General features: G+C 31.8%; 2 protein-coding genes across 4 annotated transcripts; one reads left to right on the forward strand and one right to left on the reverse strand.

Moving 5' to 3' along the window:
* Positions 1 to 87: 87 nt before the first annotated feature.
* On the forward strand, positions 88 to 5107 carry LOC117127277 (ATP-dependent DNA helicase PIF2-like). Its single transcript, XM_033277163.1, has one exon. It carries the CDS (start codon positions 143 to 145, stop codon positions 1241 to 1243), a length of 1101 nt encoding a protein of 366 aa, XP_033133054.1. The 5' UTR covers positions 88 to 142; the 3' UTR covers positions 1244 to 5107.
* On the reverse strand, positions 148 to 10855 carry LOC103834875. 3 transcript variants are annotated; one of them, XM_033277149.1, is made up of 7 exons: positions 8307 to 10790; positions 8045 to 8133; positions 7182 to 7967; positions 5306 to 7013; positions 4840 to 4902; positions 3348 to 3405; positions 148 to 2407 (listed from the first exon to the last, which is right to left on the reverse strand). In XM_033277149.1, exons 1-4 carry the CDS (start codon positions 8476 to 8478, stop codon positions 6729 to 6731), a joined length of 1332 nt encoding a protein of 443 aa, XP_033133040.1. In that variant the 5' UTR covers positions 8479 to 10790; the 3' UTR covers positions 148 to 2407; positions 3348 to 3405; positions 4840 to 4902; positions 5306 to 6728. The 3 variants fall into 3 exon arrangements, with proteins under 3 accessions (XP_033133040.1, XP_033133039.1, XP_033133038.1); XM_033277148.1 differs by having other exon boundaries at positions 3348 to 7013; positions 8307 to 10855; XM_033277147.1 differs by lacking the exons at positions 148 to 2407; positions 3348 to 3405 and having other exon boundaries at positions 4381 to 4902.
* Between the last annotated feature and the right edge of the window lie 2491 nt (positions 10856 to 13346).

Genomic DNA, 13346 nt, shown 5'->3' on the forward strand with positions numbered 1-13346 from the left:
CTATTAAATCCAAACATTTAATAGTTTTGACTGCAAATTTATTATTCACAAGGCCCACAATTACAACCCAATAGATGACAAATGTTTTTATTAGAGTATCCCCTACTGTAATTGCAGCGTTCTTTATAACATTTGAGTGTTTATGTATGTTGTAGGGCTCATTTTGAGTGAGGAAGAGATCTTAAACTGTACGTTAGTTTTGATCGAAAACATACTACGTACCAAAAACAGTTCGCTGAATAATTGGGATACAATGCCAAAACCAGCCGAGAGCTCACAATCATTCACGGAAAATCTTCTGATACAAGAAGAGCTTAACTATCCGAAAGCTGAATTGCGTTCACAGCATGATGAATGGATTGTGAAATTGACAGATGAGCAAAGGTCAATCTATGATCAGATAATTGGTGCTGTGCTTAACAGACAAGGCGGTGTTTTTTTTGTCTACGGCTTTGGAGGGACAGGAAAAACTTTTTTGTGGAATATCTTATCAGCTGCTATTCGATCACGAGGTGAAATTGTTCTGAATGTCGCATCAAGTGGTATAGCATCACTTTTACTGCCTGGTGGAAGAACTGCGCATTCAAGATTTGGCATACCGATCAATCCAGATGAGTTCTCGACTTGCAAGATACAACCAGGTAGTAATCAGGCAGAACTGATAGCTAGAGCATCTCTGATTATATGGGATGAAGCACCTATGATGAGTAAGCATTGCTTCGAAGCTCTTGATAAAACAATGGCTGATATTATGAAGAGTCCGGAGGGAACACCATTCGGTGGTAAAGTTGTGGTTTTCGGAGGCGATTTTCGACAGATTTTACCCGTAATTCCGAGAGGATCTAGACCTGACATTGTTTTGGCAACTCTTAATTCTTCCTATTTATGGAAGCATTGTAAGGTATTGGAACTAACGAAAAACATGAGGTTAATGGCTGAAACTGATCCGCAGCAGGCTGAAGAGATAAAGACCTTCTCGAAATGGATACTGGATTTAGGAAATGGGAAGATCAATGAACCAAATACTGGGGAAACAATGATAGAAATTCCAAAAGATTTGTTGATAAAGGAATGCAAAGAACCAATTGCAGCTATTGTTTCTGAAGTTTATGGGAACACGTTCGAAGACTCGAAAGATCCAGTTTTCTTCCAAGAGCGAGCTATCTTATGTCCCACCAACGCAGATGTAGAAGTAATTAACGACTATATGCTTGATCGTCTAAAAGGTATTTTCCCATGTTAGTTTAATGTTATTTAATTTGTCATGTTATTCATATTTTTTCGTTTTTTCTTAGGTGAGGAAAGAATTTACTTAAGCTCAGACAGCATTGATCCCTCTGATTTGAATTCGAAAGATGATTCCGTCTTCTCCCCTGAATTTTTGAATAGCATTAAAGTTTCCGGACTGCCTAATCATGCTCTAAGACTAAGAATTGGTACACCGGTTATGATTTTAAGGAACATAGATCCTACGGAAGGTTTATGTAACGGCACTAGGCTCCAGATAACACAACTTGGAATCCATATAATCGCAGCTAAATTCATCACGGGCACTAGAGTTGGAGAGAAGGTCTTCTTACATCGTCTTCTGATTGAACCTTCAGATGCAAGCCTTCCATTTAAAATGAGGCGGAGGCAGTTTCCTCTTAAAGTCGCATTTGCAATGACAATTAACAAGAGCCAAGGGCAAACATTAGGCAATGTTGGGTTGTATCTTCCTAAACCAGTCTTCTCTCATGGACAATTGTATGTTGCTGTTTCTCGGGTCAAGTCGAGGAGGGGGTTAAAGATTCTTATTACCGACAAAGATGGAAATCATCAATTGTCGACGATGAATGTTGTGTACAAGGAGGTTTTTCAAAACCTTTTCGACAAGGAAATGTGAAGTTACAATACCTTCAAGAATCCAGGTACCTATTCGTTATTTGCCTAATACTCTTTCGGATTGAATAAATTCAAAACTTATCAATGTGGTTATCTATAATATGCAGAAAATATGGTATTGTTCTTTGGTGTTTTCTGAAGATTGGAACTACTACGAGAAGCATATGTAAGTTTTTGTATAATTTGTGTATAAATATAACTGTTCTTATCGTGGCAATAATATAGGATTGGTTTAATGTATTTTCAATAGGGAAGAACCAATATTACGGCAGTGACTAAGGAAGTGTGCGAGATTATCATTCTAAAGTTATCCAGCAACCTGGCGAAGCTATACGAAAAAGAAACGACGAAATTACTTTTCATTATCTATACTTGAACAGCAATCTACATGGATTAATTCTATTGACATTATGAGAAACTCACCTAATAATTTTCATGTACGTTGGATGCATGGTGAACTCAAGGTGTGAAGTTGCTCCTTCGCTTGACTTTATATCAAAACTTCCTGCTTCTTTATTTAAGCCTGTCATAATAGAATAAGTTTTTTTAATGTTTAGCAGGGGTTGGAAAAAAAGAAATTATATTCGATTAAATTCTTAATATATCTTAGTTGGTTTTGTAAACCGAAACAATTTTTTAACAAATTATCATTTCGTGTGCTAAACAAACCATAAATATTTGGATGTACAAAAGTTAGAGTTGAACCTAAATAAATCACTGACTTATGCAACATTGTCTACTTTTGCGATTTCCAGTTTAGTTTATTTTGCACTTCTAATTTTTGGGCGCAGAACGCCAGCTATTCACATAACAATACAGTTTCGGTAACTCATCTATATATTCGATATTTAACTAACTGTTGGTTTAATGTCTGGTTGTAGAGAATGGTGTAACCTAAATTATATTGTAGCTTCTCTAACCGGTAACCGAATTGTGAAGTAAGTTAGTGGGTTCTTAATATGGGCTCTATAAGGTGGACTATACTAATATTCCCTATTTGGTTTACTAAAACGAAAAGAATGACTACATAAACTTATATTTATATACCTTCCTCCAACATAGTATAGAATCAAAAATTCTTTTATTGCAATATCCGTTTTTGGCATTCTGTATCAAAAATACCATACGTATAGATTTATATTACTGTTATAGCCACCCATGTATCTAAATTAGTTTACTTAATCTAACGTGTCTAAATAAGTAAACTTAATCTAATGTGTTACAATATATTCAAGATTTATTGTTTAATTTGGACAGAAATTTTATTGTAACATATATACCAGACGATCTCAACTTGCTTCGCAAGCGAAAAGTATATACTCTTCCCTCCGCGTACTGAATGCAATAAATTTCGGAAAATACAATATGTTAAGTCTAATATTACGATGCCCTATAGTTGGTATCCTATATATATGTTAATAACTCGGAGTAAAAAGCAAAAAGATCAAACTCTTTCAACTTACAATTTCCTCATGAGCTCTATCATGTTTTTCTCTGAATTTGAGCTCCCCCTCAAAAATCCTGTAGTCAGAGTGAAGGTAATCAGTAAATGGAAGGATGGTTCTGCAATAATCCGTGGGGAAACTCAAATGCTAATGGGTGATGAAAAAGTATGATTGATATTATTACCGTTTATACTGTATTATTTTTTTTGGTCGTTTTTCTAACTGTTAATTTTATGTTTGCATACAGGGTAACACGGTTCTAGGAACTATTGTCGATGAAATAATGATCAGAAATGAATGCATCATGTTTGAAGGAGAATGGTATGAGATCCATGGTTTCAAACTAATGTATAATTTCCGCCGGTTTAGGGTTACTACAAACCGCTTCCATGTATTTACTGGTGAGAATACTATTATTAATAACGTCCCAGCAAGAACTGATTGCAACTATTATGGTTTTAAAGAATTTAAAACCATATTGAGAGGCCTTGCACATCCTATGTACTCTGTAGGTATGTTGTTTTTAAAAGTTTAAACGTCAAATTTCCTTATGTTAATAATATTTCTTTGACACTTTCATATGTATATTTATGTTTTACATTGTGTTATCCCATATCACTTATGTTTACTCTATTCAATAGACGTCTACGGAGCTATGGTGAGTGTTGGTGATCTAGAACATGTTGGAGCCCCTGGAGGGCCAATGATACCAAAAATGCGTTTTAGCTTGGTCAATCCTGGGTGAGTTCAAGTGTTACTTTAATCCATTGTTTATGACACAATACATTTACTATTTTCCTAAGATGATATGACTCTTAACATTACAGGTATAAACATCTAAACTGTGTTGCATATGGAAGGAACGCTGTTGAGATTGATGCTTACTGGAATTATACAAGAGCAAATGTTGTTTTGTGTGTCTTGAGTTTTTGGCAAATCGAAAGGCTCCAAGGTATAAATTTTGTTTTAAACCTGTTAAATTTATACTTAATTTATACGCTGTAAAATTGGTTCTTAAATTATACGTGTTTACCAAAATATTTTTTTTATGTTTCATTAGGTCGATTCACATTCATCACGAACATTGAAGGATGTTCGAGGATTGAATTCGAACCCAATATTCCGGAGATTATAGCTTTTCGTCAGCTGTAAGAGCATTAATATCTTTACAAAACACGATTTTGTTCATATCATTAAAGATCTCTACTGTTTGTTAAAAAAAATTGTCCTTTTTTTAACAGGATTCCACCAAATGCTTATTGATGTCTTGCAACAAGCATTCGAAGGGATAATGAGGAGGACGTTTGGTGTTACATTTTATCGTTTTCAGTTTTTTTCTTTCAGTTTTTGATTTTGCTTTATAATGTTCCTGGGTTTTATAACATAAGATAAATTTATTTTGATCTCTATTTTTACAATGCTAAATGATAGTTAATTTTTCACAAGTGCGTCCTTTACTGGGTCGTATAATTAATTATCTCACTATTGTGTCAATACAGTTGATGCTAACCTTATTAGTAGACGTCCTATTGTCTGAAAAAACACCCTTAGTTCCCACCTCTTCAATCTTTCTCTGCAATGTGAAACTCTTATTCAATATAAACTAAAATATATCGTCAACTCAAATACATTTAAGGATAATTCACAAAGTTTTGCTTTGCTTGATTGTTTAAGTATACTCATATCAAGCAAAGAATTTTTAATACTAATCATAAAAATTCTATTTCAATCAAGCAAACAATCATTAAATTTTAACATTTTTATCAAGCATTTGAATTCAAATAGATACTCCTAAATAGAATTTAGATTTGTTGAAATCATATAGGTAAACGATGGATTTAGGTTTTCTGTGAAAGCTATGTCAGATTTCAACCTATATTCGAGACCCGATTGAAAAATAAATACCGAAACAAATGAAACTCCCTGCAATTGATAATTGATTTTACAGATCTCAAAATATTATCAACTTGACTAACCTTATAGCTTCTCATTTTCTGAATCGATTGTTTACTCTGTGGAAGACCAGTAACCTTCGATTGCTGTTATTGATTAGGTTTGGAACGGGAATACGTATTGCACAGAGAGATAAATCAGAAGATCGCTTTGGAATCGTCTGTGACGGTGATAAACGAAACAGTCGATTCGGGAACGGCAAATATGGGAAAAATTAAAAAAATTTGGGAAACAATATATCTGCAATTTGTGTTAAGACAATGACTTGCTTTTCCCCTCAAATATTGGACAATCATAATTAAGGAACAAATATAATCGGGCCTTTCAATTTATTTGTTTATTATTATGGCCCATTATAATTATTCAACTCATCTATTATGTTATATATGTTACGACAATATAATTTACATAAATGTTGTGAGAAATATTTTTTTTAATTCCAAGTTCTATTAAGTTGTGTTAAAGTCTTTACAATAATCAAATATAAATCTTTTAATAAGATTAGTTACCAAAAAAATGGTATGCTATTTTATTTGTCTTACTAAAAATATATCACATACTCGGTAATAAGCAAAAATATTTATAGAAAGATCATTGACTGTAAATACAATTTAATCTTCCAATATCTATAAATACTTATATAACGAAAAAACAAAAATCCTATATCTCTTAATAAAAACCCCACCACATATCAGTAATATTCATCTTATAACCTAATTTTTAAAAAATTTTAAAAAATCTCACCCCGCGCAAGGCGCGGGTCTAATCCTAGTTTATACTAAATGGCGTACTTTTTTTTTAAAAAAAGGATATAACCGCAAACTTTCAACAAAAAAAGGATATAACCGCAAAAGGATATATAATATAGGGCAAATCTCCAAAATAGTACCTTTCTAAGTTTATATCACAATAATAGCACTCAAAAACTAAAACGACCAAAATAGCATTTTATCTTTTGAAAAATTTAAATTTTTTTATTTTTTAAAATTTGAAATCTAATCCCCAAAACCTCACTTCTCAACTCTAAACCCTAAAACCTAAACTCTAAACCCTAAACCCTAAATTCTAAACCCTAAACCCCACCCCTTGAATGCTATTTTTGTGACTTTTGGGCTTGAGTGCTAGTTTGGGAACAAAAACTTGATTTAGTGCTATTTTGGTCTTTTTCTCTATAATATATTTAGAAAAAAAGAGTATGGAATTTGTTCATGAGATTTAAACAGATAAAGCGCTATTTATTCTTGGAAATTCAGATGATTGTTTCGACAATTAGTAACAGCGATGGCAAAGCGAGATGCAAAACGCACACTGTCATGTTATGCGTTGAGTCTCTCGTTAGTAATAGTCGCTTAAGAACAAAACGCAGACGCTACTTTAGAATAGCCCTCATCACGTTCCCACAAGGCCACAACTTTCGTTATTACTAAAACGCCTCGTTTTATCCACTCAAACGCAAGCCAATTTTACCGTTTCTAGCACGAGTGCGTCTACAATATGCCGCTCAACCTCTGCGACCACCCTTTCCTCTTCTTTTTCAAGCTTTTTCATCCCCGTAAGATATTCAAAATAGATTTTGGTTCTTCCTACGTTGGAGAAGGTGGCAGAAATGGTGGTTGAATGGGAAGAACTGGAACTTAGAAGTTCTTGAGGAAGCTTCTCCTCGTAGTTATACATCTGACCGAAGCATATCGTCCCATCTTCTTTCTGTTCCGGTCCTTCCGCTCTTTCCATCTAAAACGTTACATGAAAAATCAGTGACTGTATTGAGATTTGAGAGAGAGAAAATTTTCAAATTATTTTTTTAAAAAATATTTAATTTTTAGTAAGTATTTATGACCTCCAAAAAATTTGAATCGACCCTACCCTGAAGAGAGAGTAAGAAAACATAGACGTGTGTACCTGTTTCCGAGGACGTTCTGAGGCAGAGACAGCTGATGAGTTTGGGATTTGCTTGCATTCTTTCTTGTGTAAATGATCACATCTTGATGTAGAGATGACTTGTCTCCGCTTGTGTTGGTTATTGGGTGTTGAATGAGGAGAGAACTTTGATTTACTACACACTTTCTTGCATACGTTGGTAGGTCTTAGCGGCTGTTCATCTACGCTTTTGAGGTTTTTCTTGGAATCTTTTGAAAGGGTCAACGTTTTTGTTTGTTGTCGAGAGATGTTATCTTGTTTGAACACAAATGTGGGACTGGAGCTCAGTGTGTTCTCTTTCCGTGAAGACATGCTTCTCACTTTCCTATGCTTAATCTGGTCTTGTCCTTGTCTTACCCTTCTGTTCTCAAGCAAGTTTGTTATATCCATACCAAGTCTTCTAGTGATGACCCTCTCATTATTTCCCGGACTTTGATTTTCCTCATCTTTCAGCCTCCGACACACAGAGTCTTCATGCTTATTCTCTCTGTTTAGCTGAAGAGAGAGGCGACGAACGTCAGAATCTGATTTACGAGCAGAAGACACCCTGGGGCTCTCAGGCAAAGATCTTGTCCCTGACCCGCTCTCAGAGTGTCTATGTCCTCTTACACTTTTCCTTGATGATATATTAAGGTCCAAGTTATCAGGAAGAAGATCAAGACCCATGAGTCTAGCCACCAGGTTTGGTGACTTGGCGCTAGGTGAGTTGCAGTTATCAGAGGATCTATCAAAAATAAGAGCTCTAAGGTTTGACCTTTTCCCGCCAACCTGAATTTGAATTTGTCACTTGGTTATACTATATATTAGCTACTCTTCAAATGTAATAATAATTAATGCTGACTTACAGAGATGTTTAAGCTATCTTTTTCCTTGTAATTTGTTGATAGTGAAGACTCCTCTGTTAACTCCAAGCTGTTTCGTGGCGCAACCAAGCCTGCAAGTTTCAGTAACAACAACAACACACTCCCAAGTGCTTTATACAACGAACCTAATCCTCTATCAAACTAAGTCTTTATTTTCCTTGGTCCACAGACCACAATGAACATGTTTTTGAACTTACAAATGATTACCAAACAGCAGAAACGTCTATAAAGAGAAGGCTAGTACCTTTTGGATATCTAGAAGGAGAATCAAAACTTGGTTGGTGGTGATGATGACGTGAAGGAAAGTAAAAATGGTGAGAATGAAAAAAGTGGTAAAGAGCAGAGATACAGCCATTAGCTTCACTGGATTTGCTCCTGGATCTGCCTCCACTGGACCATTTTCTACCCATTTCCATTAAGACAAAGCCTGTCTTCTTGTTTTGTTATTACCTCTAACGTATAAAGACAAGTGGCATGTGAAAATGGACTGACAAAAGAAGAAAGAACAAGAACAAGATTCTTTGCACGGACAAAAAATCCAATATGTATATATCTTATGTTATTTTGGTTCTTGAGCTTTTCTTTAACCTGAGGGAGCTATCAAAAGAAAGCTATGTAACTTTATTACTGTATTGCATTGGTAAACGAGCAGATGCTATTTAAAAGTGTGACAGAAATACTTCAAAATAAACCGTACAAGCAAATTAATGCATGGTGAGATGATGATATTTTAGCCACGCATCTTTCTGAGAAGAGACAGCTTGAGTATTACAATATGATTTCGACCACACTTTATGTTTCTCTACTCTTCACTTTCTTTGGGGGTTTTCAAGTTTCGAAAACTTTACAAATTAAGGTTGTCTGGATTTCTTTTCTTGATGATTTCAAAGTAGAAGAATATCTTTTCATGGGTTACAAATTAAGGTAGTTACAACATGACCACATGTTTCAAACGTTCATGGATATATGAAGTATTGCAGAGCTGCAATGTCTTGGCATTTACTAGGACTTGTCTTGTCTCACTATTATTTGCTCAGTTTCAAGTTTCAACCGACTTTTTTAGCTCAACTCTTCTTTAGCATTTTCTTTTTATGCATTTACTTTGAATACATATGTTAAAAAGTTAAATAGTTTCTGTTATTTTAAAAAACTTTTTTAATCATAAATTTAGTTGATCAATTTAAGGAAACGATATTTGAATATTATTGTTGCAAATATTTAAAAGAACTAAATGAAGCTAGTGCCATTACTTTTCAACAATTCTATAAGAAATATTTGGGCTACAAAATTATATTTTGTTGCTGCTGTATATCATTTGGTCCATTACAAATACAACCTTTTTGGGGAGACGTATCTCTTCTATTAAAGGGGCTTTTGTGCGAATCCACTTAAATTTGATCAGGCTGATAGCCCAACCGTCCTTTTAAATTTTAACATATTCGTATATCTCAGAATTATGTTTATCAATCTGCAATATTGGATATATATGCTCTTTGACATATATACTAATGCTATCTCAGATTACATGCAACTATTTTGGAACACTAGCAGAAAATCGTAATTATACAATTATTGATTTAGATAGTAACTAACAATAATGATATATAAACTAAAACACAAAATAAGATATGGAATAGCAATCTAGTTAGGTATGTCTGTTTTTCACATTTGTGCTTGTTTTATAGAACCTTTTAGAATCATATATATATATGACGACTGTTCACCCAAAAATAATTGTTTGGGTAGGTAGGATGATAGTCTTTTTGATCATTGATTCCATATCTGAATCTCGAGGACATGGCACCTGGTGATGGAGAAGTACATGGACGTACATGAGGATACATTTGGCTACAAATCAGTATCATATGATTATGGGGCTAAATTAACTTCCACACGGACACACACACACACACACACACAAAATTTGGTCAACACTTATAAGGTACAAAGCTAAAAACGATGTTACACTATGAGGTAGGCTGTCTTGGCTCTTGCTCTTAATTATTTAGTTCACCATTAGATCCGTACGTATACAAACATAGTTCTAGATCAATTTAGCCAATTGGAAAAAAATATTTTTTTCATTTGATTGGTTTTTTATTATATTCTTCTTAAAATGTTAAAGACAATAATATGTTATAAGTTTTTAAATTAATATAAATACCATTAAAAGATGCTCATTCCCAAATTATACCCTTAATGAAAATTACAGTTTTCCCAAAAATACCCTTATTTTTACAAGAGATTAATAAAATTCATTAATGGCATTTAAGTCTTTTGGTTTTGGCCTACAGATACACTTAAATAGATCTATAAACAATGATCCTAAATATATACTCTCTGTTCTGAAATGTAAGATGTTTTGGGTAGTACACACTTATTAAAAAAATTACTTTTTACCTAGAAAGTATCATTAAAATTATAAACTAAAAACTACTCAACCAATTACAAAATAAAACTATTAAATTTGATTCGCTACATAGTTTTTGATAAACTTAAAGTTACCTAGAAATATGAGAACATCTTATATATTGAAACATAAAAAGTATTCTAAACATCTTACATTTCAGAACATAGAGAGTATATTTAAAAGATATACTAACTTTAAATTTAATATAAATATAAATATATTATGAACTATAAAATTAAGAAACATGAAAATATTATTTTCTTAAATATATGTATCAATATTCAAAATAGATCATTTGAATATTATACAGATTTTCAATACAAACCAAATTCCTATATCCTACACCATATATCATATACATATTTGAATATCATTTTTCCTTGTATAATATCATTTTATACATAATATTGATATGGCAATTACGAGTGTTCAAGAATATTTCAAAAACTATCTTAAAATCAATTTTTAAATCTAAAATAAAAACAAAAACTTATAATAGGTTATTAATAACGAAAATAAACTAATATTGTCCTATCAATAAGTTTTTTTATATTATCATTTTTTATTTGGATAACATAAATTTTTTTTATCAAATTCTAAGGAATCACTAAATTATGTAATATTAAAAAATATGAGTAATTTAATTAATTTTTTTGAAAAAAATACTATCAGATATTTTGTTTTTTTATCGAATCAATGGTATTAGATCGCAGTTTAATAGTGAGTTTTTGGGTTTTTGCATGGTTATATCGGATTTTTAATTAACGAATTTTTCGGTAAATCCGAACCGGATTATATACAATGTATCGAGTCTATAGGTTCAACCATGAATCTAGGTCAGATATGAAAACAAATCTTAAAACTCAAACGTTATTATAGAACAAATACCACATTTTGAACAAATACTATATTTTGAAGAGAAAAAGAAACAAATGATAAAAACCTAAAAACTCAATTGTTATGGTTCGAAACAAAAATAATGGTAATTTTTAAATTAGTTTTCGATTAATAAATGAAAAACAAACAAAACCGCGCTTTCTAAGCTCGGATCAAAATATAAATACCATTCAAGCTCTTCGATTAATGTAATTTGCATTCTAAGTTATATAAGATCGAATTTTAATTGATTTTCGATTGTTGTTAATGCTTTGTATGGTTATACTGGTTGGAAATAATATCGGCTTTCAGTATTATAAATTCTTAATATATACCCCATCTATCTTATTAAAACTCAAGTACAAAATTGGAGTGTTTGGAGACTTGAATAGGACTTTTAAAAATTTGGAGTGTTTGGAAACATGGATTGCAGTCTTTTAAAAAAAAAATATTTTTGTTTGAAAACAAGGATAGTAGTATTAAGAAAAAAAGTAATGGGCTTATGTTTTTTTAAAAAATTGAAAGTTATCTAGGCCACTTTTAAAATATACCAAAATGAGTCAATCTAATTCCCTAAAATTTTTTTTTCTAAACTAACCATAAAACAAAATTTAAACTTTATATACATATTTCAAATCAAAATAATAATTCAAATTTGATTTATATCAAAAATTGATTCAAAAATATACATATATTCAAAAATGGATTTTTACTAAACTATTTTTCAATAACCATTATAAAAAAATATTGTCAATATATATAAGAAAAATATAATACAAAGCCCAATTTAAAATACCAACTCAAATTATGGTTTTCATATTTCATATTAAGTTTTAAAAATATAATATATGTAATTATTTATATGATGGTATGTATAAAATACTTAATTATATGATTACTTATATGATGGTACATATAAAATACGATTAATTATATGATGATAAAATACGATATATAATAATGACTAGGGATGGGCTTTTGGATACCCATACGGGTTTAGTTCTGATCGGTTTGTATTTTGGGTTTTTGGGGCCAAAGATTTCAGCTCCAACAGATTGAAGACCCAGAAATACCCATATATTTTCAAGTATTTAAACCAATTTAAAAGTATCATTTTTGATGTTTTATATACGTTAAATCTAAAAATAATTAATATATATAAGTATATAAATCTATTTTTAGATAAATTCGGATACCCAAATACTTCGGTTCGGATCAGATTCGGTTCTCTAAATAACAAAATTTTGAATAATTAGAATATTTAATCAATTTATGTTTGGGTTTGGTACTATATCTTTGGATCGGTATCGGTTATGTTCCTCGGATTCATTTTTCCAAATCCTAATAATTACATGAAAAACAAATATCAACATATTTTTCAAAATATACACCCGCGCGCCTGTGCGGGTCAAAATCTAGTTGTTCTTAATTTAAACGTCATGAGACAATCTTTATTGGAACACAATCTGATTTCATGATCATGATTTTGTTGGACGGCATCCCAAAGTTGATAATAAATTAATTTAATCACCAATAATGATATAACTAAGGATATCAAACGAATATTTGGGAGATCTCAACAACTCATAATGCGTATCTCTTAAATGAGTGATTCAAACATTAGAACTGATGTGATTCTTATTTCTTATTAATATGCTTATGGGTGTGTATACTAGGAAAAGAGGAGGCAAAAGAAACCAAGATCTTGGGGATATGTATACTTTTGTGCCGTATCGTGAATTACAATAGAATGGAAGATTTTGTAATTGTATATTAGATAATCTTCTTATAGTTTCTTAGAGTATGATAATATTTTAAATCCTTGAATAACAAATTAATATGAAGATCAGACAATACAAAGGTGGTTATATGCATTGAATTTAGGATTTTCTTTATGGGCAATATGCTTCTTCCTAAGCCCTTTTTCAGAAAAAAAAATATGCTTCTTCCTTTTCGGAACAATCATAAGCGTTTAACAAATTCCTTATATCAAACCTA

The sequence above is a fragment of the Brassica rapa genome, chromosome A08 (genome assembly GCF_000309985.2).
Source record: "Brassica rapa cultivar Chiifu-401-42 chromosome A08, CAAS_Brap_v3.01, whole genome shotgun sequence".
Classification (NCBI taxonomy): domain Eukaryota; kingdom Viridiplantae; phylum Streptophyta; class Magnoliopsida; order Brassicales; family Brassicaceae; genus Brassica; species Brassica rapa.

Bases quoted from the DNA above. Each gene is read 5' to 3' on its own strand.
- LOC117127277 (XM_033277163.1), top strand. From the start codon at position 143: ATGTATGTTGTAGGGCTCATTTTGAGTGAGGAAGAGATCTTAAACTGT.
- LOC103834875 (XM_033277148.1), bottom strand. From the start codon at position 8,478: ATGGAAATGGGTAGAAAATGGTCCAGTGGAGGCAGATCCAGGAGCAAA. The intron at 8,134-8,306 runs GTACTAGCCTTC...TGAAACTTGCAG, and splicing joins TCCTTCTAGATATCCAAAAG to GCTTGGTTGCGCCACGAAAC. The intron at 7,968-8,044 runs GTAAGTCAGCAT...ATTCAAATTCAG, and splicing joins AAGATAGCTTAAACATCTCT to GTTGGCGGGAAAAGGTCAAA.